The sequence below is a fragment of the Ictidomys tridecemlineatus genome, unplaced genomic scaffold (assembly GCF_052094955.1).
Source record: "Ictidomys tridecemlineatus isolate mIctTri1 unplaced genomic scaffold, mIctTri1.hap1 Scaffold_42, whole genome shotgun sequence".
Taxonomy (NCBI): domain Eukaryota; kingdom Metazoa; phylum Chordata; class Mammalia; order Rodentia; family Sciuridae; genus Ictidomys; species Ictidomys tridecemlineatus.
In genome coordinates this window covers 1,433,447-1,460,924 of record NW_027522720.1, presented here as the reverse complement: position 1 = coordinate 1,460,924, position 27,478 = coordinate 1,433,447, and the positions used below count along the sequence as shown (strand labels likewise).

General features: G+C 34.3%; 1 protein-coding gene and 1 pseudogene across 2 annotated transcripts in view; one reads left to right on the top strand and one right to left on the bottom strand.

Moving 5' to 3' along the window:
- LOC144373540 (axin interactor, dorsalization-associated protein-like) overlaps positions 1 to 27,478 on the top strand; it is a 103,427-nt gene that overhangs the window by 17,342 nt on the left and 58,607 nt on the right. The window contains exons 7-12 of the mRNA XM_078036583.1: positions 1,983 to 2,046; positions 2,313 to 2,419; positions 6,534 to 6,599; positions 17,611 to 17,733; positions 19,359 to 19,481; positions 20,291 to 20,409. Coding sequence (XP_077892709.1) covers positions 1,983 to 2,046; positions 2,313 to 2,419; positions 6,534 to 6,599; positions 17,611 to 17,733; positions 19,359 to 19,481; positions 20,291 to 20,379 — 572 coding nt within the window. The 3' untranslated portion in view covers positions 20,380 to 20,409. The remainder of the gene's footprint in view (positions 1 to 1,982; positions 2,047 to 2,312; positions 2,420 to 6,533; positions 6,600 to 17,610; positions 17,734 to 19,358; positions 19,482 to 20,290; positions 20,410 to 27,478) is intronic.
- LOC144373523 (transport and Golgi organization protein 1 homolog) overlaps positions 24,430 to 27,478 on the bottom strand; it is a 237,695-nt pseudogene continuing 234,646 nt past the window's right edge. Inside the window, exons 25-26 of the transcript XR_013433174.1 lie at positions 26,239 to 26,389; positions 24,430 to 25,234 (exon numbers count right to left, since the gene is read on the bottom strand). The product of XR_013433174.1 is annotated as a transport and Golgi organization protein 1 homolog (transcript). The remainder of the gene's footprint in view (positions 25,235 to 26,238; positions 26,390 to 27,478) is intronic.

The window sequence follows — 27,478 nt, the reverse complement described above, 5'->3', positions numbered from 1 at the left end:
TTCTTGGTATCTATTCCATTGTTGTGTAAGTGATCAATATTTATTAATATTACTTATTAATATTGAGTTGATTTAATAGTTTAGTAACAATGATCATGCAGAAGTATAGAAAAGATGTTCTTGTATTAAAAAATAAACAGTACTTCTTAGTGAGATAAGAAATATTAGGATTCTAGTCAACTAGATCAAAAAGGTCATGGAGAGAGTGAATGTCCATTTTAGATTTTCCCTTGCCATTTTGTATACATTTATTTAGGCTGTAATTCTCTCAATAGCCTGTAAAGGAAGTAGCATTCTCATTTTAGAACTGGGGAGATTAGGGTATTTATGTAAATGTTCAAGTTATTGTTGTAATTGTAGGGCTAGGTTTTGATTTAAACCTTCTACTTTGATCTCCTGCTGCTTCCCCTAAGTTCCCACAGTCCTTTCTGTGCCTTGAATAAGGCAAACTGTTTCCTACTTGGAACCTTTGTTGTTGCTCCAGCCTGTTCTTTAATACCTGGGAAGCCTTATGCTAGAGCCACTTATGGATGATTCCTCTCATCTCAGGTCTTGGCTCAAATGTCTTCTTACAGTTTAGTTTTGAAAGGCACCCTGTGTACCTTAGCTACTCTACCAAGTTCTCTCTGCTTTTACACAGCATCCTGTTTGTATCCTTCATACCACTAATCACATCTTACATTATCTTGTTTATTTGTTGGCATATTTATTGTCTACTTTTCCTTAGTAAGGTCTAAGGTCCAAATATGAGTTCTTGATTACTGTGTATCTTTAGCACCTAAAACAGTGATTGGAACATTGTGAGTACTCGGTATGCATTTGTTGAGAAGAAGAAAGAGATAAAGGATGAAGAAGAGCTAAAGGGAGAGAGAATAAGAGTGAGTAATGAGAATCTAGGTACAAGTTTCCAACTTCTTTCTCACTGGATGATTGACTCCTATTGGAATAAGTTATGTAATTATAACCTGTTCTTTTTGAATTTCCTTATTTAGGAACCCAATATGCCATACTCCTTTTAACTGAAATCTGCAAGACTCCAAAATTAAAGTCTGAGTAATTAGAGTAAAAACCATGGGTTGCCCAATTAATAATGCTAAATATTTACCTTGAAATAATTGCAGGTAGTCACTAGGAACCCATAAATTGGGAAATGAAACAATAAATTTCATAAAATACTTTTCCAGATACAGATAGAATTGTAGAACATCTGTCTGTAGGCTTACATGCCAGAAAGTAATCAACCAGGACACAAGAGGTGATAGCATTATGTTGTTTGATGACTTCCCTGCGGAGAAAGTCTGCTCTGTGTGTGTGTGTGTGTGTGTGTGTGTGTATGTGTGTGTACACACGTGTAAATATATATATATATACACACACAAACACACACATATATATATATATATGCATGTATATATGTGTGCACACATATACAATAAATTTCATCATAAAAGGAATATTAGAATTATAACCTTGCTGCTACAAACCTTACCAGTGTGATAAGTATTGAGGGAAATCTATTTAGGATAAAGAATAAGATGTGATTATCTATTTCTCTTTAATTAGTCATCTTCAGTATCAATCTTTTAATTAAAATACTTCAGGAGAAGAGGTATTCTCTTTCACTGGTACCCCATATCACCTAGGACCTTGTACATTGGAGAACTATTTTATGGTTCATTTTCTATGAGGGCTCTGAGACTTTCCTTGGAGATCTTACAGTACTCTGAAAATACTGGTACCTGCAGTCCACTATGGACATTTTTATTTTGCTAAGACACTCAGTAGTAGTCAATTGCAGAGTCTTAAAATGATAGTGAAGCTCGGAATTTAAAATACATATATTAATGTGTGGCTTAATAGACTATAAAATATGATTAAAAGTATCAATTTAAGATATAACATATAAGACTAACTAATATATGACTTACATAACATGTAAGACTAAGATATAAGACTAATGTTTGTCTATGTCTTTATTCTAGTCCTAAAAAATATTCTCACATATAATAAAGAATTTCCATTTGATGTTCAGCCTAGCCCATTAAGGTAAATAAATAAGCATCCATATTTTGTCTTCTGATTTTATTATCTATTTTATGCCTGTTTTTCAAATATTTCTGTATTTTTTTCCCTATCAAATTTGGTATTGGTGATATGACTGTTACCATTGATAGCAATGAGATGATTGACATTGACATTTATATCAACATCAACCTAATAATCAGCATCTTATCTGGGAAGTTAGTGGCTAGTTAGTTAGCTGGTGTATTAAGTGGAGTAGCTCACTATTTTTTCTGTCCTTTTTTATATAGGAGAATTTTAGCCCCTGGTGAGGAAGAGCATTTGGAATTTGAAGAAGATGAAGAAGAAGGTGGTGCTGGAGCAGGGTCTCCTAATTCTTTTCCTGCTAGAGTGCCTGGTGGGTACAAAAAAATGTACATTATATAATTCAAGGTCAGGTGTTTGGAACTTACTTTTGTACTTGTTAGTGGCGGGTAAAACATCTCCAGGTTTGCCAATCTTAAGCAAATTATCATGGCCATTCTGTTAGTGGTAACTATCGGTTTATTGTGAAAGTATCTTACTATTTGTGTCAGGGATCCTCAAAACATCCCATGTTTAGTGATTGGCTAGGAAGACCCACAGGACTCAGCATATAGCTGTACTCACAGTTGTATTCTGAGTCATTACAACAAGAAAACATAAGAACAAAATTAGCAAAGGGTAAAGGCACACAGGCAAATTCCAGAGGAAACCAAACTTCTAAGAGTCCTCTCCCAGCAGAGTCAAATATGTACTTGATTCTCTCAACATTCTTTCACACCTGTGAAATGAAAAAATATTGTCTATTGGGGAAGCACTGTAGAGATTCAGTTCACAAGACACTTATTGGGGTTAGCGTGAACCAAAACTACAGACTCCAGGAAGAAAGCAAGTGTTCAGCACAAACCATATTGTTTGCATGGACGGTTTAGGCACAGTGATCTTCTTAACAGGGCATGATGGGAATGCTGCTGAAATCCAGGTTCCCAGATGCTAGCCATAGACCAACATTGTAAGTAGGCTTTCTAGAGTAACTGTTTGCTATGTTAATTCTTTTCTTTATATATCTAGCTGTTCTTTAAATAATCATATATGATTGTGAAACCTGGACCTGGAGGAATAGATACTAAACAGTTGCCCTTAACAGGGAAATAAAGAATACATAGCAAGTCCTTTTTATTTTTGGAAGATCTTGACAAGGTTGTAAAATACCCTAGTCAAGCACCCTGAGTAAATTATTTGCCTCTTCTACTTCTATACTTTCTTCTGTTCTTATACAGTGCACAGTTTTTACTTCTGATGAATTAGTTCATTTTTGGAAGTGTAGAAATAGCGCTGTACTATTGTGATGCATTTTTTTAAAAGACTCTATGCTTTATGGTATAATTAAATATAATATACATATCATCCATAAAACTTCATAATTAAAGTCATATTCCAGTAATTTAAATACTCTTTGGTAGAAGACGTTTGAAATATAAACAGTATAGGCTTAGACCAATAACATACCTGCGCTTTTGAGTCTAACATCTGCCAATCAGTAGTTAAGTGACTGTACTTAATTCTTTATAAAAGGAGATGTTGACAATGTCTAATTCATAGGGTTACAATGAAAATTAGGCACCACATACAAATCATTTGGCATTATACTTTTCATTTGCTGGGGTACTGGTGGCTACTGTATTTTCATTATCACCTATAAATGATGCTAACAGTCTTACACCATAGGATTATTAGAAAAATTACAATCACTATAAAATGTTATTAGTGTTTCTTTGGTACAAGGTAATTATTTCCAATCTGCTTGTCCTTATGAAGAAAGAGCTATATTTTACTTGTTATATTTGTAGGAAATTTCAAGATTGCTGAGATGATGAGGTAAATAAATTTGCTAAAATTTTTCTGCATTTTTTATTTCCTTTTCAAATCACATGCTGTAATTGAAATAGATTCCAGTTCTATAAATTTCTGGGTTTGGTTATTTGTTCACTAGTTATACTTCTGTAGCAAACAAGATCCTTAAAGCAGATGATGTAAGTCATGAAATGGACAGGTCTTTATGGGGTTCAGGTTGCTGAGTTGAAAAGAAACTCTGTAAATTAAGTCTATTTGCTATGAAAGATTAAGCCCAAAGTAATTAGATTTTTTTATTCTGATATAGCATTTTGGTATTTTATTTCAGAGATACAGAAAGCTCACTAAACCTTTCTATTCCCTGAATTATTTTCCTCAAAGTAAGAAAGAGTAAGAAAGAGTACATATAGTTCAATTGGCTATATTTGATTTTTGATCATATTTTCCAGGGCCTGTGTCATTATAAAATTGAAAATATCATTGAAGGACAATTTGACCTTTAACTTAATTGTAGAATGGGAAAAAAAATTGTTATACTGTGGACATCCAAGATTTCATTCGTGATAAGGCTGTTGTGTCTACATTATCATGGCAGGATGCTTCTAAGAATTATAACATTTTTATTACCTTTATTTTATGTAATTTATATAATTGTAAGTTTGTTGTACTTTTTTTTTTTTTTGGTACTGAGGATTTAACACAGGGGTACTTTACCAGTGAGCCACATCCTCAGCCCTTTTTATTTTTTATTTTGAGACAGGATTTCACTTAGTTGCTGAGGGCCTCACTTAGTTGCTGAGATTAGTCTTAAACTTGGGATCCTCCTGCCTCAGCCTCCCAAGTCACCTGGATTCCAGGCTTGTGCTATAGCATCTAGCTTATTGTGATCTTTTTAAAAAATATTTATTAAGGTGTCCCTTACATATACAAAAGGCATCTTTTTTAGTGTACATCTTTATGAGTTTTGACAAACACACATGGTAAACACTACTACCTTTAAGCTAATGAGATGAAGTATAATATATGAATATGGTATGATCAAGAGTAGTTTATTCCCATTTAAAATCAAAAATGGATTTTTATCCAACCTTTCTTGAAAAGAATAAAAAATTGTTAAACCTTTCTTTGACATTATTATCATTTTCAAAGCCTTCAATTCTCATAAGACAGTAACTTTTTTGTACTGCTTTAAACACTAACTGGCTTAAGTCCAAATAGTAGTTTAATTTTCTTAAGATAATCTCAGTAGATTTCATTTAAATAGAGGATAAAAATTTATAACCTATTATTTATTACCTGAAAATTTATTTATCATGTTGAAAATTAAAGCTTCTAAATGATAAACCAAAGTAATACAAATTTAAAAAAAATAGCTGGCCAGGATTATATGCTTATAATCCTAGCTACTTGAGAAATTGAGGCAGGAGGATTGCAAGTTTGAGGCCAGTGGGGGCAACTTAGAGAGACTTTGTCTCAAAATAGAAAGAACTAGGGATGTAGCTCAGTGGTAGGGTGCTTGCCTCACCTGTGTGAAGCCCTACATTCATTTCCTAGTACCACATGCACAAATAGCCATGTCACAATTTTAGACAAAATTTAAAAAAACGTTTCTGAGTGACCTAAACATAAGCCTAGCAATCTCAACATTATTCTAGATTTGTATTGGTTATTCATCTTTTATATAGTCTTAGATATGTACAAAAAATGTTTTTTGAAACTCAAAATGAAGAGTGAATCTTACTTCTTTAATATCAAACCTGTACTTGTTTCTTTCCTGCATAAATATTCAATTCTGAGTTGAACTTGAGAGTTAAGCAAATATGTATTTCATTTTCAGCTAAAGTGCAGTTTTTTTCTTACCCGTGCATATAGGAAGTTGAAAACTGCAACAAAATATTCATTGCTGTTCCATGAATATTAGGGCATCCTTATTTGACAGAATTTCAGAATACATTTAGGGTTAAACAGTAAATACCACCAAAGTGTGCAGATAGACTCTGGCTCTCTGAGCACATCTTTTCTCTCAAAGTCTCAAATTCTCAGACTGAGCCGAACAGTCAGAGCCAGAGTCCCTCATCCAGTCATGTACTTATATTGAAAGGAAAGGAAAATACCATTCAATGTTATCTGGTAGTTCTCCTAGCTGTTTTTCAATAGTTTTAAGGCTTGTTAAAATTCTATTACTCTCAAGCAGTTTTGAAAACATTTTAAGATTTCTTTTTTATAATTTGTTTCTAAATGTTTGTTTGTAGTACTGGGGATTGAAGTCAGGGGTGCTCTACCACCTAGCTACATCCCCAGCTCTTTGATTTATTTTTTTATTTTGAAACAGGGTTTTGCTAAGTTGCCCACGCTGGCCTCTCTTGCCTTAACTTGCCAAGTTGTTGGGATTACAGGCATGCAGCACTATGTCTGGCTCAGTTTGTTTTGTTTTTTAATCCATGAATCTTGTCACTTGAAGTCAAAAGGTTTTCTCCAGAGCTTTGCAGAAATTGGTTCATAGGAAATGTCTATTGAGTAGGCTCTTCATCAAGGCTCTAAGCAACATCTGGCCTGCTTTTTCTTTTCTTTTTTTAAAGAGAGAGTGAGAGAGGGAGAGAGAGAGGAGAGAGAGAATTTTAATATTTATTTTTCAGTTATTGGCGGACACAACATCTTTGTATGTGGTGCTGAGGATCGAACCCAGGCCGCAGGCATGCCAGGTGAGCGCGCTACCGCTTGAGCCACATCCCCAGCCCCAGGCCTGCTTTTTCTTGAAAGTCCCCTGGCCACTCAAATTTTTAACCCAACACCTGTAGTAACTCTTCCTTGCATGCTAAATGGCATCTGTGTATGAAGCATATACCCACTGATTCATCTTAGGTTTTGTGAGAGTATTTATTATTTTTTTCCAGATATGATGGTGACACTTAAGAATTCAGCCATTATCCAAATCACATATTTCTGAACACAGAAAAATACATATTTCTAGTACCAGTCAATAAAGAAAATAAAAACAAGAATATACTCATATAACCTATATACAAACAACTTTAATAAAGTATAATTTTTGACAGACCTAGAAATATTGTTTGAATGCTAATGACCCCTAAGATTTTTATCAAACTTTTAATATAATTTCAAAGTGAATAAACTTCTTATCATTTTACTTTTTATCTTGAAAGGTTGGAGCAGTTCCTCAACTACTAATCAATTACCAACCAAAAGAAATTGTGCATGTGTTTTCATATTTTCACACAATTTGTATGTGTGTACAAATTGCAGATGTGCAGTACAAATTGCAAAATTTTTCTCTTGCTAGATTTTTAAGACCCATTTCATGTTTTGTGCCATCTACAAAATGTTATGACCAAATAATGATTTGACAATACCATTATCTTAAATTATGTTAAAATTATCCCAAAATAATAGAAAATATTATTTTATATATATCCTTTTTATTGGATTTTAAAATTACAAAGAAATGTGCACTTAAAAAATGTGTGTGACAGACTTTGAATTGGTAGTATCAAACATCTGAATTTAATTGCAAGTATGATAAATCTAAAACAAAGAAGACATAAATATATAATCACACACATATGATAATGCTTAGTTTACATTTTAGATATCAGGTCCATCTCTGTCCTAAAAGTATGGACAACAAATTTTGTACTCCTTATTCATGACATTTAATTCACCAAGCACCAAGGCAAAATGAAGACTGACTCACCTCTTATTGAAGTAAATGCCTGTGACAAACATTTGTACAATATCATGTAAAAAGCAAATTCAAATCAGTGTTTTAAAAAAATATAATCTTTGGTAATTTTCCTCTTTTAATGTTCTAACCTAGACAATAATGTACTATTTTGGAACAAAGACTGTCATGCCATTTCCAATTTTGGACTAGAAATTGTCCTTATGGTATGATATGAGATATAAACAATAGAAATTTTTAAAAAGCAAAAATAAAAAGTTGAAAGAAAAGAATGACTTCCTCTTCTGCATGTGAGGACAGGGCCTTAAGGATCCCACTGACCTTCATATCCATGTCACTCCAGACTCATCCTCAGGTTGGTGGTCCTTTCATTGTCTGATTCTCCATGATCTCTATGGCTACACAGAGACTATTGAATGTGAGGCCATCCTACTTGATACTTAGACCTTCATTTTTCTCAGCACCCTCTTGGAACAAATAAGTTATGGGCGGGGGGGGGGTGAGGGGCTTCAGATGTTCTCCCATTGTTTTTCTGTACCTGTTGCAGGTACAGTGGTGCTTCATTGCTCGGTCTGTGTCAGTGCTGTTGGGTGCCCAGCAGAGGCAGAGGCCTTACTTTCACAATTCCCTTTCCTCTCCACAGTGGCAGTGGCTGTAACATTCTTGGCTAGGTCAGATGCTTTTACACAGTTTTTAAAACATTCTTAAGCAAACTTGTCTATGTTTAACAAACAGCCATTTGGGGGATCCATAGCTACCTACATAAATTGTTTTCCACAGATGAAGCACAATGAAATAGAGCAACTTGAGTTTTTACCAAGTACCACCTGTTAATAAACAACAAGATGGACTTTTTGGTATCCCCTATTACAGTAGTGTGGTAAAATGGTTCCAAACCTTCCAATTCATTGTCATTATTTTATCAGAGTTGTCTTTAGGTTTAGGCATAGAATCTTCCTCTCACAGAAAATCACACTGAATTCAGTAATTCCTTCCAACTCTTTTTGACACCAGTGAGAGCATGCTTGCTCTGGTTGGTGCATAAGAGGTGGTTGGGGGCAGATAAGTCAGAAAAAGACGTGTTTTTTGTGTTCATTACAACTTGGGGCTCACCAGCTACCAATGGCTTCCTTTGTCTTGCAGTAAAAACTGAAAGTGGAATTAACCAAATGAACACAGTCCTGCTGCTCACTGCTATATGAGTGTTAAAGACCTATCATATTGCTATCTGGGCTACTCAGTCTCTGTCCATTCCTGTGAATGTGCATTGCTCAGTGTACAAAGTTCAAATGTTACTCTTTTTTAATCAATCCCTTACTTGGGAGTTCTTAGTGACAGCTCAATAACATCCCTGAGATGTTATTGAAAACTTGGTTTGGACAGCTGTAGCCATTTAGAGTTTTCCATATTTAAAAGTATGAGGCACAAATAGTGGCCTCACAAAAATGTCTATATTCTAATCCTGGGAACTTGTGACTGTTATGTTTACATGGCAAAAGGAACTTTGCAGAAGCTTGAGATGGGGAGGTTCTCCTGCAGTTCCTTTTAAGGCTTTAGGGACAATTAAAATAAAAATGTTAAAATGAGACATGATGGTTAAAAGCATGGACTCTGTAGCCAACCTGCTGTGTGATTATGGATAATTTGTTTTTCTATGCCTCACTTTTCACCTCTGAAAAATAGAACTAAACTATTGTTGTGAGGATTAGATGAGAGGAGTAGGATAGTATGTGGCACAACACAAATACTCACAAGTGTTAGCTATTTCTTATTTACATAGCAGTTCCATGTGGAAGAACATTTCTTCTGATCTTTGCTCTAGATCTGAGAGCAGATGATCTAGCTGGAATAGCACAGTTTACACTGGATTGTGTGTAGTGATTTCTTTCTTATCCTTGTTAGTCTTCGAATTTTATGAATGTAGTTGACTTGTTCTCATATTACACTATGTAATTGGATATGTTAATTCTTCACTTAGAAATCTTCCTTTTAATGCATTGGCTCAATTTACAACTATCATGGTTTTATCTTTGATGCAAAAACATGCACCCTTTTTCATCTACCTGGGAGCTATAGATGGTATGGTATTATTCTAGTATTTGATCTTCTTTTATGTTTATTATTTCTTCACTCTTTGATATAGATTCTCTAGCCATTTGTTTACTAGAGCATGATAACCTCTAGAACTGGAAATTCAGTCATTCATTCAATAAAATATTTCTTCAACAAAGATCTGTTTATTCCTTGTGCATACTACAAAAGGAACAGTTCCCACACCTTTCAGGATGCTTATTGTGTAGTCAGCAAGACAGAGCCAAAAGCACATGATTATAATTAGAGATGTGCACCAATGTCATAGGTTGGCAAAAAAGAAGGGCTGAGGGAGTTCAATAAATCTGTCCAGATTTAGGACTCACTGAGTATGTAGGAGTTGACCATGCAGAGAGAGCACATCATAGAGCATTCTGAAACACCTTAAATAGGCACCTTTCTATGCAATCTATGATCTTAATTACAGTCAGCTTCCTTCATCATGGAACACAATGTTTGACATTCTACCTTAAATTAAACAAGAAATTCAGACTTGAAATCACTGCCTCCATATTAAATTATCTGAAGCATAATGATTACATTAAACCTTACTGTGTAGTCTCAGGCAAAAATATTGTTGGTAAGGAATGTAGCATCAGCCCTACCATTTCAACTGAAAGATCTAGATAATGACAGCTTATAAAATTGACTCACCCCAAAGTAACAACAAGTTTAATATCAACTTGGCAAAAAATAATCTTAACATCAAAAAGACTTTTTGAAAGTTGTAAAGCAATCATCTTTTGAATGTCAAAACAGGTAGTAAAGAGGTAATACATAAAAGAGGTAACATTCTTGGGGGTTTTGGGGGGTGGGGTGGGGTGGGTTCTTTTTTTGTCTTTTTTAGAACTGGGGTTTGATTCCAGGATTTTGCAAATGCAAGGCAGACACTTTGCCACTGAGCTACATCCCAACCCAACATTCTTAATGTATAAAGAAAAATTTTAATTGTAATAACCAAAGCAGAATACATGAGAGGAACAGACAATATGAGCAAGCGCGTGAGCGTGCACATACACACACACACACACACACACACACATTTAAAAAATACCCGTTAAACATATAAAAAGATACTCAACTTTATTTTTAATAAAAACATAAATTAAAGCTACTGTTGGAGAGTCTTAGGGGAAATAGATACTTATTAATCACTGGTGGGAATAGAAAAATGGTACAGTTCCTTTGGAGGGGAATTGAGCATTCTCTAACAACATATAAGTATATATTTTTTCCTTAGCAATCCCATTCCTGAGAATTTACTCTGAAGATGCACCCCCAAAATACAGGAAAAAGAGGGAAAAACATTTGCATATACACAAGATTCTCTGTTTAGGTGTTTTTTATAATGATAAAAAGTTAGAAATAATGTAACTGCCATATGAAGATTGACTGAATAAACATAGGATGCTGTAGAAAATAATTCAGAAAATCTTCCTGAACTAATGAGTGATTTTTCAAATTATTGTTAGCAGAATTTATCAAGGTAGTTCACATTAGCAGATTAAGGGGAAAGATTTCATAAAGTCGTCAACAATGCAGAAAAAGTTTTCAGTTAAATTTGAAATACAGCCTTGATTTTAAACAATTCTTGGCAAAGAACAGAAAAACATCCTTAACTTGATAAAACATGGCTACATGACATTTACAGCCCAAAATCGTTTAATGATGAATTTGAACAAAACAAGAGTGTCTATTACTTCTTTTCATCAGCATTGTTTTGGAAGCCCTAGCTACTGCACTAGGACAAGAAAATGAAATATAAAAGGGGGGATGTTCTTTATTTGCATATTTATGAATATATAGAGAATATATGCAAAAACCTATTCATAACTCATTAATAAGATAATGCGGTTCCTGGATATAAAATCTGTACAGACAAATCAATTCTATCTCAAACAATTAATAGTTGCTTAGAAAATGAACTATTATAATATTTATAGTAGTATTAAATAATATCAAGGACCTTATTATAAATTCAACAAAAGAAATATAAGAATTTTATGTAGAAAATAAACCTTTGTTGAAAAAATAAAAGAATATCAAAAGGAAAATGAAACTGGAGCCATCTTGAAATTAGAGAAAAAGATGGAAGAGTGACTTAATAATTGTTATGGTTGGTGAGATGTTGAATTGTACATTCTCTTTTACTTTTTTCATTTCTCTCAATTGAATTGTTTATGAGAATGCATTTTATAAAAACAGTGAAGTCATTATTCTTTTTTTCATTTGTTCATAGTAGTTATTCTTGACATTAGATTCATTTGGACTAATTATAAATGCATGGAATATAATTTGCTCCAATTCAGTCCCTTCACCCTCCCCATCCTCCCTCCCACTGTTCCCTTTCATCCACTTTACTGATCCATTTATTTACATTTTTTAAAATTAGTATCTTATAGATATTCAAAATGATGAGTTTCATTATAGTATATTCACATATGTGCATTGGAAAGTTAGTTTGGGTTCATTCCACAGTTTTTCCCTACCCACTCCCCATTCCCTTCTTTTTCTTTTATTAATTTTATTTTTTTTAATACACGACAATGGACAATTCTTATTACACATATAGAGCACAATTTTTTATCTTTGTATAAAGTATGTTCACGCCAATTCACGTTATTCATGTACTTGTTTTTTTTTGCATTACAATTCTTATTACACATATATACCACAATTTTTCGTATCTCTATATATAAAGTAGGTTGACACCCAATTTGTGTCTTCAGACATGTTCTTTGGATAATGATGTCCATCACATTCATTAGGAGGCTAATCCCCTGCCTCCTTCCTTTCCCTCACTCCCCTCTTCCCTATCTAGAATCCATCTATTCATCCCATGTTCCTCCTCCCTACCCTATTATGAGTCAGCCTCCTTATATCAGAGAAAACATTTGGCATTTGTTTTTGGGGGATTGACTAACTTCACTTAGCATTATCTTCTCCAATGCCATCCATTTACCTGCAAATGCCATGATTTTATTCTCTTTTAAAAATGTTCATAGTGTATATATGCCACATTTTTTTAAATCCATTCATCCACTGAAGGGCATGTAGGTTGGCTACACAGTTTAGCTGTTGTGAATTGTGCTGCTATAAACATTGATGTGGCTGTGTCCCTGTAGTATGTTGTTTTTAAGTCCTTTGGGTATAGTCCAAGGAGAGGAATAGCTCGGTCAAATGGTGGTTCCATTCCCAGATTTTCAAAGAATCTCCATACTGCTTTCCAGATTAGCTGCACCAATTTGCAGTCCCACCAGCAATGTATGAGTGTGCCTTTTTCCCCACATCCTCTCCAATACTTATTGTTGTTTGTCTTCATAATAGCTGCCATTCTGACTGGAGTTGTATCTTAGTTTTGATTTGCATTTCTCTGATTGCTAGAGATATTGAAAATTTTTTCATATATTTGTTGATTGATTGTATATCCTCTTCTGAGAAGTGTTTGTTCAAGTCCTTGGCCCATTTTTTGATTGGGTTACTTGTTTTTTCAGTGCTTAGCTTTTTGAGTTCTTTATATACCCTAGAGATTAGTGCTCTATCTGATGTGTGAGGAGTAAAAATTTTCTCCCAGGATGTAGGCTCTCTGTTCACCTCACGGATTGTTTTCTTTTGCTGACAAAAAAACTTTTTAGTTTGAATCCATCCCATTTATTGATTCCTGGTTTTAATTCTTGTGCCATAGGGGTCTTATTAAGGAAGTTGGGGCCTAACCCACATGATGAAGTTTAGGGCCTACTTTTTTCTTCTATTAGACGAAGAGTCTCTGGCTTAATTCCTAGGTCCTTGATCCATTTTGAGTTAAGTTTTGTGCATGGTGAGAGTTATGAGTTTAATTTCATTTTGTTGCATATGGATTTCCAGTTTTCCCAGCACCATTTGTTGAAAATGCTATCTTTTCTCCAGTGCATGTTTTTGGCACCTTTGTCTAAAATAAGATGATTGTAATTTTGTGGGTTAGTCTCTGTGTCCTCTATTCTGTACCCTTGGTCTACCAGTCTGTTTTAGTGCTGAAACCATGCTGTTTTTGTTACTATTTCCGTGTAGTATAGTTTAAGGTCTCATAGAGCGATACTCCCTGCTTCACTCTTCCTGCTAAGGATTTCTTTAGCTATTCTTGGTCTCTTATTTTTCCAGATGAATTTCATGATTGCTTTTTCTATTTCTATGAGGAATGCCATTGAGATTTTGATTGGAATTGCATTAAATCTATATAGCGCTTTTGGTAGTATGGTCATTTTGATAATATTAATTCTGCCTATCCAAGAACAAGGTCGATCTTTCCAGAAATAGTAAATGAATTCAGCAAAGGAGCAGGATATAAATCAATACCCATAAATCAAAGGTATTTCTGTATATCAGTGACAAAGCCTCTGAGAAGGAAGTGAGGAAAACTACTTCATTTACAATAACCTCAAAAAAAAAATGATACTTGAGAATCAATGAAAGAAGTCAAAGATCTATACAATGAAAACTACAGAACTCTAAAGAGAGAAATCAAAGAAGAGCTTAGAAGATGGAAAGATCTACACATTCCCTTTTTAAAAGGAGAAAGGGAGGAGGAGGGAGGGAGAGGGGAAAGGTGGGCAGGGTCAGATCAGAATATGATAGCCCAAAGGGTGAGGTTTTGGCCCGCTGAGAACTTCTAACTGAAGGAGATTGGAATCCCAAAAGCAACCTCAGCAGCAAAGCCTCTGCTCTCCTCCTGCCCTCCTGTCCGTTCACCCTTCTCTCCCAAAGCCAGTCATAAAACCTAGAAAGCGCTCTCTCTGTCTCTCTTTCTCTTTCTCTTTCTTTCCCTCCCTGCTATTCCCTTACTGTCCCCCTACCCTCCCTTACCCCTCCCTTAAAAACCCTCATTCCAGACAGGACCTGCCTTAGGTCCAGAAGGAAAGAAAGCTATACAGAGAGGCCAAGAAGAATCTGACCAGACAGGGCTTGCTGGAACCCTGGCAGCCTTTTACCATTAGCTCACACCCCATTTTCCAGTCATTTCTACATGGCCATCCATTCTTCATGGAACATAAACAAAAAAACAGGAGTTTTCCCTGGATGTGTAGGTCTTTATTTCTGAAGGCTTTTAGGTCAAATAATATTCTATTAAATAATTGTTATGATTTTTAAAATGTAAAGATATATACTAGTTCATAAATTAGAAGAAGCAGTTTATAAAGATAGACTCTTTCTGAAACTCATCTGAATTTTTATTGCAGTTCCTGGACCTTTTATTCAGCTATAGAATTAAGATACTATATTAGTGGTAAGAGGATAAACAGTCCGGTAAGACAGAATAGAAAACTCAGAAAGTGATTGCCACATGATTTATGATTGAGGTGGGACTGCAGATCAGTGGTGGAAAATGTCAGTCTTTTTAATGAGTAGTGCTGAGACAATTGAGTATTTATGTGAAATTTAATGAAATTAAAGCTCCTACTATACACCGTAGTCAATAATTCTGTGTGACATATAGAATTAAGTGTGAATGGCAAAACTATAAAATGCTTTCAAGATAATACCTTTATGATTTTGGAGTGGGGTAAGTTTTCTTAAATATGACATAAAAAGCACTGATTGTAAAGGAAGATATTAAGAAATTTGAATATTACTAGCAGTAAGTATTTATCATAATCAGAAGACACCATGGCAGAGAAAAGTCATTCTTAACATTCAAAACTAACACTTGGTGTTAGAAGTTAGCAATGGTTGCTATCTTTTGGAAGAGTGAATTGGATAGGGTGGGGGGAAGGACACTCCCAGGAGGCTGATCATATCTTTCCTAGATCTGATACTAGTTATACAGGTGTATTCACTTTGTGGAAGTTTAGCAAACTGTACTAACAATTTGTGCATTTTAAAATGTATATGCTCTACTTCAACAAAAAGTCTTTATAAAGGAAAACTACTAAGAAGCTATTTGTAAAACATTTGTCCAGCAAAATAATAGAGACCTCCTACAGCTCAATAAGATAGACATCTCAATAGAAAATCGAGCAAAATAATTGAACACACTTCAGAAAAGAGGAAATCATATATTTGATTTATTCTAAAAGGTGCTCAACCTTATTAATCTTCAGAGGAATGCAAATTAAAATGATTGATCTCTTTATACCAAAATTGGCTAACATGAAGAATCTGAGAAAACAGTACCTAGTGAGGATGTGGAGCAATGGGAACACTACTGCACTTGGGCTAGGAATAAAAGTTGGCACAACCACCTTGGGAAATGGATTGTCATTACATAGTAGGTATGGAGGTAACATGCCAGGTGACTTAGTGATTCCTCTGTTTCAGAAATGGGTGCTTATGGGCACTAGAAGATGTTCAGAAGAGTATTTATAATAGCCTGTTAACTATATCCAAACACTTGAAGTAATTCAAATGTCTATCAACACAAGAATGTGTACATAAACTGTAGCATATTTATACAGCCATGTACTACATAATAGAATGAACTTTTCTGCAGAAAAATTCATATATGATATACATACATATGAATATGTATGTATATATAAATATAAATGTATACATATTCACATTTTTCATAAAATTTCAGAAGTGTTTCTTAACTTTCTGAAGTTCATCCCAGATGTCCAGGTACAAGCCCCTCTTCTAAAAGTACCCTCATTTGTCAATCAAAGAAGATGCATAAAAGGTATTATGTATATATTTAATGATATCAGCCTGAGCCCATTTAGGTTTGTTAATGCAACAGTGGAATGCAGCCTCCAGGCCTTCCTATTATTGCATTTGTCTGTATTGTCTTCATATTTGTTTAAATTAGAAAGTAATACATTTTTAACAGCACTGTTGAGGTACAATTTGCATTTCATAACATTTCCCTTCTGTAAGTATAAAATTCATCAATTTTTGACACCTCTATAGAGTTTTGCATCTGCCATCACTATACAAGTTCAGAACATTCCCATCACCTCCCAAAATTTCCTCAAGCCACATTTGCCATCAATCAAATGTGTATTTTCAAATGTAGTGTGTTGATTACTTCATGTATTTCAAATAACTCATCATTAAAAGTAGCATAACACATTGTTGAATAGAAACTTGAAAAACATCAACCAAAATCTTTTTTAAGTGTATTTTGAGGTTCTGTATACATACTTGATTAAAATCAGCTTATTTGCATCTGTTCTCTATTGGTAGTTTCAAAAAAGGGAACATACTGAACAGTTGATTTCTTCCTTCATATGTTCTTGGTGGGTGAATGTTGTCATGTTGTTCTGGGTGGGTTTTTAGTTTTAAAAATTTTAGTTGGTTTTGGGGAAAATGTTCAGTTATACAAATGGCCATTTTATATGGCAGTCTGTATAGTACTAATTTCTGAGAGAATAAATCATACAAAATAGAATGAAGAATAGAAGTTAGACTATATAGTTAAGTTAAAACAAATATCAAATTGTAAATTATTTTCTTTATTAGGAGTAACTAAAGAGAAGAATGTATTGATCAACTGTGATATTAAATGTCTCAGACTTTAGAACAGTATAACAAGTATTTTAAAAGCTTTTCTTGTCTTTGTTCTACCACTTCATATTAAGATGCTGAATATAATATAGAAGTACATATTGAATATAAATATTATGTGAGCATATTATAATATTATGTATCATTGGGCTTCCTCAAGTGATGTTTTTAACATACTTTTATTATACATACTATATACTATTATTATAGAAATTATTATTTCTGCTTAAAGGTGATTGTATGGTTGGGAAATGCAGATATATTATGTGTAAAATTAAATATTTTTCTAAAAAAGTATAACATCAGATGTTCATGAATTTTGGAAATAAAAATACATAATGCCTAGCTAGTTCCTAAGAGGTAGGCTATATCTTCTGTTTGTCAAAGTATTTACTCTGCATTATTGGTGGAGCTAACTTTTATTGAGGTTTCTCTGTTGCCAGGTACTTTATTACCAAGGTTGCCATCAGAACCGGGAATGACATTACTCACTATCAGGATTGAGAAAATTGGTCTGAAAGATGCTGGACAGTGCATCGATCCCTATATTACAGTTAGTATAAAGGGTAAATAACTGGCAAATTGCATTATGTTTTTTCTCATATGAGACAAAGTTTTTGACAGGGGATGATCTTGTATATGTGACAACTTACTTTAATGCATTCTATAATGAGGCAAAATCCTAGAAGAGATCATAACAGAACATAGTTCGAAAGACTTACAAAAAATATTTCCTACTTATACACTCACTTTTGCTTTTGAGTTTGTATAGATTTTTGCTCTTCAGATTCCATCTAACGTGCAGACTAAACATACACATTGTCCTTAACAGCAGCTACAGCCTTCAGGATGTAGATTAACAATAGCACCCCTCACCTTCTCCTACCCAGTCTATATTCATTTCTCTCCACAAAGCCCCATGTCCTGTTTTCCCATCTCTCCTGCTTCAGCCCCTTCTTCTTCCTGTGCTACTGAGGTATCTACTTAGGTGAGTCCTACAGAGGCAGATGAAAATCAGGGGACAGGGAAGTAGGGTGCGTCCATAACATCCATGCCCTGAAAGCAATCCCGTGGGATGATGATGTGATTAAGGAATAAATTATACCATTTTACAGAAATAACTATAGTTAGTACAAACGGCTTATTTTAATCTATAGTTTTGCACCAAAGGAACAGATTGGTGCTGAAATTAAATGGAGGAACTTTTATCAATTGACCACAAAGAAAAACATTTATTTAAAGAACAGAATCCACAGCACTAATACTGGTACACTTTTAAATTCCGATGTTACCAGTTATCAAATATATAGTATACTGGAAAATATTTACATTGTTTAATAGGCCATTTGTAAAACTGCATACTCATTCAGAAAGTATACTTAAAACACAAAAATATTTAATGATGTTGTAAATGTTAAATTACCTTTGCATATGTTAAACTGAAATATTTTTATGTAAATATTTTTTAATTATTAAATGTACTAAATTGTTTTTGAGCTTTTTGAGACACATAAATGAATAACACATAAACACTGAGGAGTTATTAAATGAGTCCATGTTGCATTTGACTATAAACTGAGATTTTAAAACCCAGAAAATTAAAACTATATATAACGTACCATCTGGTTGTTGTAAATTCAGGGTATGTTGTAAACAGTATAACCAGAATTTAGATAATATATATGAAAAATTATTCATTAACAAAAGGGTTTTTGTTGGCTGTTCTCATCCATTTTTGGTTCTTAACAGGGAAATTATGATAAGGTTAGGTTTAAAGGCTTTTCTAAATAAGTCATACTTGATCAAAGTTAGAAATTGGTGGCAGAGCTCCATTGTGGCAAATTAAATACTCCAGATTTTTTTTTTTTTTGCATAGAAAAATATAGTGGGCTATTCCCTAAGAAAAACATGTTTGTTCTTTTTACCACTTCACTATGAAGATCAAGTTTTGTCCACTTGGCCATGTAAAGGCTTCCTTGTCCCCTATCCAGTCTATATTCATTTCTCTCCACATACCCCATGAACTTCAACAACTCTCACATACTTGCTCACATCAAATAGGAATCTCTTAGCCTGAGAATCTCCTCTCAGCTCTTTCCATGTCTCTTTAGGAACTGTAACCTTTGCAGTTTCTATATTTTCCGTCTGTATATGTGAATGCTCATAAGCAGAAACTTAATTGTTTCTCCAGATCTGAATGGCATAGATTTAACTCCTCTGCAAGATACTCCTGTGGCTTCAAGAAAAGAAGATACATATGTTCATTTTAATGTGGACATTGAGCTCCAGAAGCATATTGAAAAATTAACCAAAGGTTTGTAATTATCAGTTACTGACTTCTTAAGGATACAGTACTTATCTGGGTTTGTGTTCATAGTGTACTTAACACAAGATCTTATGTCACATAGTTATGAATATTGACTTAAAGTCAAATCAATTTTTTTAAAATATGAGAATTAGCAGTTGCATTATCTAGTTGTGTAATAATGTGGTTAAATATTATTTGATAGGGAAGTTTTTCTCATAATACAGAGTTAAGGAAGCAGGTTCCCTAATAATTACCTTAAGTCCTTTTAGGAACCTAATGATTACTTTCTAACAGTTAAATTATTTTTTTTCTTTCAATAAGATGCATTGGGTAAAAAGATACTATAACTGGCAGTTAGTTTGTAAGAATATGGAAAGGACAATCTGGGCGTGGTTGTTTCAGGAGGGAGAGAAATGATATTATAAGGTAGAATTTTTTTAAAGGAACTCTTTTAAATTTCTATTGTATCTAATATAGGTGCTTATTGAAACCATTTCTATAGGTACTGCTGATACTTAAGTAACTTCTGTTTTTCTTGTGGTATTTAATATTTTATATTCTTTGGTAGTTTATGATTCTACCTGTGTACATAACTTACATTCTTGCTATACAATTTTGTTGTACTTTATAGAATTAAATGATATGGAGAAATGTCACTCAGACATGCTAGTACCAGAGCTTGGAGTGACAGCCACAGTGAGTTATCAACAGTTGTGTCATCAGACTGTTTGACACGTTACTTTGTAAAATCATAGGCTTCTGGTGACACATAAGAAATGTGTGGTCTCTGGCTTATGTTTGTTTTAATTCCTTAGGTGCAGCTATCTTCTTTGAATTCAAACACTACAAGCTTAAAAAAAAGGTTTACCAGCACCAAGTGTTTTGCTTTCATGGAGATGGATGAGATTAAACCTGGGCCAACTGTAATAGAACTGTAAGTGATATACATATAGGATTCATACTGTTCTAATGGTTACTAGTTCATGTTTCTTCTTAGTCCCTCTTATCGAGAATGTAACATTGGAGTAGATCAATCATCAGAGTATTTTAAATCTATTGTGGTTACAGATACAAGAAACCCACTGACTTTAAAAGAAAGAAATTGCAGTTATTGACCAAGAAACCACTTTATCTTCATCTACATCAAACTTTGCACAAGGAATGATTCTGACATGAGTAATGTCTAATTTCTGTGAATTTTACCACTCAGTAGAAACCATCATAGCTCTGTGTAGCATATTCATCCTTCAGGAGGCAGGAAGTGAGCCGTACCTATAGGCCAGTGAGTCCATTGCAAAGCTGTACAACAGAACTAAAGTCCAGCACCTCATTGTTATGACTCCTTTGGATACAGATTTATTGTAGATTTTGAAACTTGTTTTTACTTTCCTATTAATTGTGCAATTAATAGTCTGTTTCCTAATTTACCACTCTTCCTACCCTGCTTCCTGGAACAATACTCCTGTGGTAGGTATGCTCATCTTCAAACTTAATACAGCAATAAGAATGTGCTAGAGTTTACACATTTGCTCACTTTTGCTCCAATATGGTCTTTTGATTTGAATTAACTTCAAACTTTTGAATTGAAGTGGGTAGGATAGTACCAGATTGCTTTGAAAGGAAATTGGATCAGTTATGGTCTGTCTTATAGGCTGTTCCTTAGAGCTGGCCTAAATTCACCCTGGTTCTACTTAGAAATAGTATGCCTTGATCAGATCAATATCCTATATGGGAGTGTTCCCCAGATTGTAGCTGTGATTTTTTTTCCAGATGACCAGATTGTTTTTCTGAAAGTGAGCACATTTTTAGTCATGTTGATTAGTTGTTCTACATCACATTGCTATTGTTTCTAGGGTTAACATTAATGATTCTAGGGTTAACATTAAAACCATCTCTCTCAGAATAATTACAAATTTTGGGGTGGGTTTACGTCTTCTAAATCATGTCATCTAAAAATAATTGAGTCAGATGCTAATGAGATACTTTAGGAACAACTGCTGTGTTTCTGACAACTGATTGTGAAACCTTAAAACCTGCGTACCTTGTCTTTATGCAAAATCTGGAAAGATATTTTATTTTTTTTAATATAGGTAGATATGACTGCCATTTATTTCCTATTTAGATATATTGACATTCATATGAAAATATGCAGGTCATTAGCCTATTATAATTTCACTATTTACATTACTTTTAACTTGATGAGACATAAATAAAACTTTCATAGTACACAAGGTGTATATTTGATACACAGAACATAAAGATTTGTGAGGAGCTTTTTTGTGGGTTACATGTAGAACCCACGTATTTTAATATTCACTATTTTAAATGAACAATGCATGAAGGGAATGCAATACTTGGCCTATTTTTAAACTAGTGTAAACCCTAATCATACCATCCGTTTGCTTTTTAAAACAAATAACAGTTGTTTTAGCCCTTGCACTTCAAGAGAACTAGTCTTTAATTTTTCAGTTGTCTGTTAGGTCAGTTTTGTTTACTAGACTCATAAAACTATATGAGCCTGAAAGAATTATCAACCAAATTTAGTCTTTTCTTTCATCTGGATTGGGTTAATTTCACAAGTGCAAAAATAGTTCAGTCTACAGTAGTTCTAGGAAATGAAGAATTTGCCTTAATAAAATGTTCACTCAACTGAAACTCTGAGTAGTCAAAATTTCCAGACTGTAAACTTCTCAAGAGAAGGGCCTCATCTTCTCCATGTCATGTAAACTTTCCAAGGTGCTTGGCAGCAGTCTGTACCCTGTGGAGTACTCAGTACCTTTTTGTTTGATGTTACTGATGTTTGATATTGCTCCCTTAAAATCTGCTATTAAAATGTAGCAAAACTGATACATTGTTCTTTCTGTTCTCTCATACTATAAAACATGTATATCAAAGTGATAATTTAAAAATAACAAACCTTTTTTTTTTTTTGGTTGTAGATGGACACAGTACCTTTATATTTATATGTGGTGCTGAGGATCAAACCCAGTGCCTCACATGCAACCCCAGCCCCTCAAAGTGATAATTTATATGAAGAAACATTTAGCATCCTTCACATAAGAATGCTTTTTTTTAACCTCTATTTATTTATGTGGTGCTGAGGATTAAACCCAGGGCCTTGCCTGTGCTAGGCAAGTACTCTACCACTGAGCCACAACCCCAGATTCCACCAAAGAATGGGGTTATATGAAAAAAAAGAGGATGCTTTGTATGAATGTCTTTCATCAGCATTAAACAAACTTAAATTGAACATTGTCATCAGCTTAGCTTTAATTCAGACCTGAATGACCAAACCTCCCCCCCCCAAAAAAGGTGATTTTATCTTGAAGCAGTTAACACAAAGCAATCTGTATCTCACAAATTAGTTGTTTAAATTTACTTTCTAGTGTGGGAGGGGATGAGTTACTGGACAATAATTACAACTATAGCAATAATACTTTCAGGTTGAAACACTACTGCTTCACAAATGAAATGATTTTAGTAACTAAATTCAAACACAATTTGCTGGAGAGGACTTCTAAAACTTTTGAGATACAAAAGTATAATTGAATCAAGGGACAGTATTCTCTACACAACCTGTATATGGGCAGCTACCTTGGGCTTTGCTACAGAAGTGGTACAATCAATTAGATGGATGTAAGGAGAGGCAACTATGGGTGGGTTCAGAACTGCTCAGATAAACTACGTAGAACGCATTATAACTTACTAATAGAATAAATACAAAAAAGGCTTTAGAGGGAAAACTACTGTTGCTTTGAATAAAATAATAAATCTGCCTTTTCTTGAAAATCTATCTTCCTAGCTGACATCACCTTTATTTAAATGCTATTTTAAAATTAGAAGTTATAGTAACTTCAGCATTGCCTTGTGTCCTGTCGAGGTTGAAAGATACATTCAAAATGTGTTTGTGACTTAAATTTTATTTTACATGGTTAAAAATGGCATAAGCTATTATATGGTTTTCCTCTTACACACAGCTGCTGCTTCTAATACTAAATGGAGGTTATGTAGATAGAATTTGAGTCCTTTAGGAAGAATTCATTTTGATTCTGAGTTATCTTCAGTAGTTTAGAGATTTTGTTTCACAGAGATTTTGTTTCACACTGAAGCTTTTGCCCCTATTTTGAGAATACTTAGGGGACATAAAAAAAACAATGATATGTTATGTACTAGGTTTCAACAATCCTATTACTTTCTAGAATTTAAAAGAATGGAAGAATATGGTCTAGCAGTAAACAAAAGTATCAGGCTTTTATAATTTTATTTAAATCTTAAACCTCTAAAAATGTATTGTTAAAATTGCCGTAATTAAAATTACAGTTCTGGAGAGCTAGTTCTTAGAAACATTGTTTTAAAGACAGTAGTTACAGATCCAGGACTTGCTTTAATTGTTTTTTAAATAAAATATGTTTGAGTATCTATCAAAAAAAAAGAATTTAATTCAGCCCGTAGTTGCTGAGTAAAGACATTATAAGCCTTAGAGTTTCATTCATTCTTAGAGGATTATACTTTTCTAATTTTTTTATCATATTCCTTGAAAATCAGTGGGAAGGTATGGGAAAGAGAAGAGTGTGTTGTGTATATTTTTAAAAAGAAATTTCCTTATTTTTTATAGACACAACATACCACCTTATATTTTACTGTTACAATGCAATAATGGCAAAAGCAGTAGCTCTTGCTACTAATGTAAACTCATTCTCAGAAAAGCATTCTCACATGGACAGTGGTTAGAAAAAAGTACATGAATGTGCTACAAAAATAGAGCCACAAGACTTCTCACAAGTAAAAGAAATCCTCTGTAGAAGTCCACAGTTGACCAAGGTCCAGCCTCCTTAACAGTGAGCAACAGGGAATATGCTGCCAAGTCACTATCTTCAGTTCTGAGAGTGCGTTTACATGCTTCCCCAATGGCACAAAATCTCATGACGATCCAATGAATCAACAGACACTTGGGAAATATTAATAAACAATTTTTATGAACTATTACAACAAAGAACTTCAGCAAGAAGGAAAATGATGTTTATGATCTTTGAGTAAACATTTTTAGCCCAACAGTCTCTGCGACCAGATATTGAAAGAGAAAAAAAATCAAGCTTATAAAACACCATTTCTCTGTTGTCAACTGGAATACACTAATAATAGGATAATGGAAATACATGTTCTTAAAGCATTTCCACAGGAAATGTCCATAATTATGACATTCTAAATCATTTAGCAATTGTATATGCTACATTAACTAAAACAAAGGTATTCCTTATTGCACATTTTTAAATTGGAAGGATACTCTAGCTTAAGTGGGGGATATTTAGGGGGAAAATATTTTGGCTCAAAATGTATACTGCGCCAAGGCAGCTTCATTCTGAAAACATAAACCATTTAAAATAAACTTTTATATTTTGAAGCCAATAATCCTTTATCTCTGACTAAGTGTCAGAGGTTAATTTTATGGGCCGTGTTTTTAAGGCCTGTGAACAGCCCTCACTACTCTTGAGAATTAGGTGGAGTTTCATCTTTAAAGCCTGAAGGCATTAAGTCTTTTGCAGCAGGTTGTGGCCCATAGTCTTGGGGACCATGAGTTGGAGGTGGTAATGGGGCACCAGGAATGAAGTACTCTCTTGGGCCAAATGAGCCTAAAGGTCTAAATGGTGCTGGTGCAGGTCCTGGAAAAAAATCACGAGGGTCAAAAGGCAAATCCCATTTTTCAGGTGTAACACCTGGTGCATATTCTCTGAAGCCTATTGGTGGACGCATACCAGGACCTGGAAAATAAAAAGGAAGTTATGTAAATACCAGAAATTTCTGAACTAGGGTGATTTCAAGTATGTTAATATAGTCTTTAATTTCTCCCAAGCCTAGAACATCAGCTGGTGAACATCCTGACTTGCCAGATGAGGCAAACTGAGATGGAACAAGTTTAGGTTATAGCCTTTGACCAACCAGCCATGAAGCAACATATTAAGGATTTAACATGGCTCTACCTAGCTCCAGGCTTGTCTTTTTTCTTTCCCTACTATATAATTGCAGAATTATTTCTATCTCACAAGAGCTCCATTTATATTTGGAAGTATTACCATGACAAGATGATAGATTATGAAATAAGAACTTTACTACATCAAAGAAATTTTGATAAAAGGAAATCTCACTATTACTGTATCCATTAAAAATTCATGAAGTATTTCAGCATGGACTTTACACATGCCATCAGAATCAAGGTGCACGCATGCCCTCCTGGAAAAGGCCTTCCACAGCCACCTAATTAAACCAGGAACATTTATTAGGTCACTGTTAAATCCTCTTTAACACTTCCCTCTGACTTTTTTCAAGGTAAGGAGGGTTTGACTTTTCCTTTTCTATATTCTATAACCTACTGCTTATGCTTCCATTATGGGTGATTACAAACTTTATGTTATAGGATTTTCATATCTGTGACAAAATTTTAAGTTATGGCATGCGTCTCATCCACCTTTCCATCTATTGCAGTGCATATCAACAGATTTTCAACAAACATCTGCAGAAGTAATATTTCTGGCTTTTCTGTATATAGCCCCTTATCCTTGTCTATGAGAGATAGCTATTGCCTATCTCAGTATAAGATTATGTAGTATCCCATATGTCCCAGAAAACTGGAGGAAAAGTTAAAATGTACTCAGCTTTATCCTTTCATTGTTAAGACCTGAGATAGCAACCAACTGTTTTAGCAAGCAATAGAAGTGGAAGATGAATGTGATTTATAAGTCAATCACTACTGTTCAGATCATCATACCAAATGGTGGAGGAATTGGCCGAGGCCCAAAAGGCCCACCGAGCTGAAGTGGCGGTCCATACCAAATGGGAGGTGGTGGAGGCCGTCCCATCGGGGGTCCCATGAAGGGTACCCCTGAGAAAGGAGGGGGCCCTTTCATAGCCATATGAACCTGCAATTTAAGATTTGAAAGCAGTTAAAAGTTTTAAAATTCCTATGTATTAAGACAAAGTACCAATACCTATAAAAGCTAAAACCCAAAACCTGTCCAGAGAACACCATCAGTGCAACAAAACTCTACCCACCCCTCCTGTGTATTCCCACTGACAGCTTATAGAAGTTGGAAGGATGCCACAAGAGGGAGCAGTTTGTTACTGATTATATCTGCACAGGAAAGGGAAAGGCAAGAGGACTGGCAGGGGTTATTAACAGAGGTGATTTCTGACCAGTATGTCATGCTGTATTCACTACAATCTATTTCAAAGGGAGTCCCCCCATCCCCATCACTTCCCTTTCATCACAATAGCTCATTACTTCCATATTAAGAATGAACAGAATAAAATGAAAAATCCATTCTCTACTCATGTAATAATAGCTACTATTCTACTATATCTTCATATATTATTCAACCTCTGAGATCTTTAAGTAGACTGTCTTGTTTTAAATAAGAGGGAACAAAAGCAAATGGGATATCATAATTTGTTGAAGGCCACACTGCATATTAAAGAACTCAATCCCAGGTTTGCCTCCAAGCCATGCTTTTCCCACCTCTATTCCTCTCTAACAATGGGTCTTTGCTCTCTTTTAAATCTTCTACTACAAAGGGGTTTGGGGTCTTATCTAAGCTGCCCTTAGATTTCTCCAGAAATGTATATTCCTGGAATATATATATACACTGGAACTTGAGAAGTATTTTCCATCACAGTGCTATATACACAAATTAGGAAGACAAGCCTTTAATATTTACTTTCATTTACTGTACACCATTTGAGATATTGATTTATCATTTCCTATGAGTAGTGGGTTTGAAACTAAACAATTAAAAATTTATTTTATTATAGAGCTGCAGAAGACCTACCAGATATAATAGCAACACAGTTACAAGAGAATACACTTATGTGAACAAATGAGACCATTTCTTGGGACTGGCTCAAGAGGTCATTTCAGATGATCATTGTTTCACAGAAAATCTGATACCAATCTAATTCAAATCGCTCAAAATAGGGTTTGCACAAATGGAGGAATTCTTAAATAACATTCT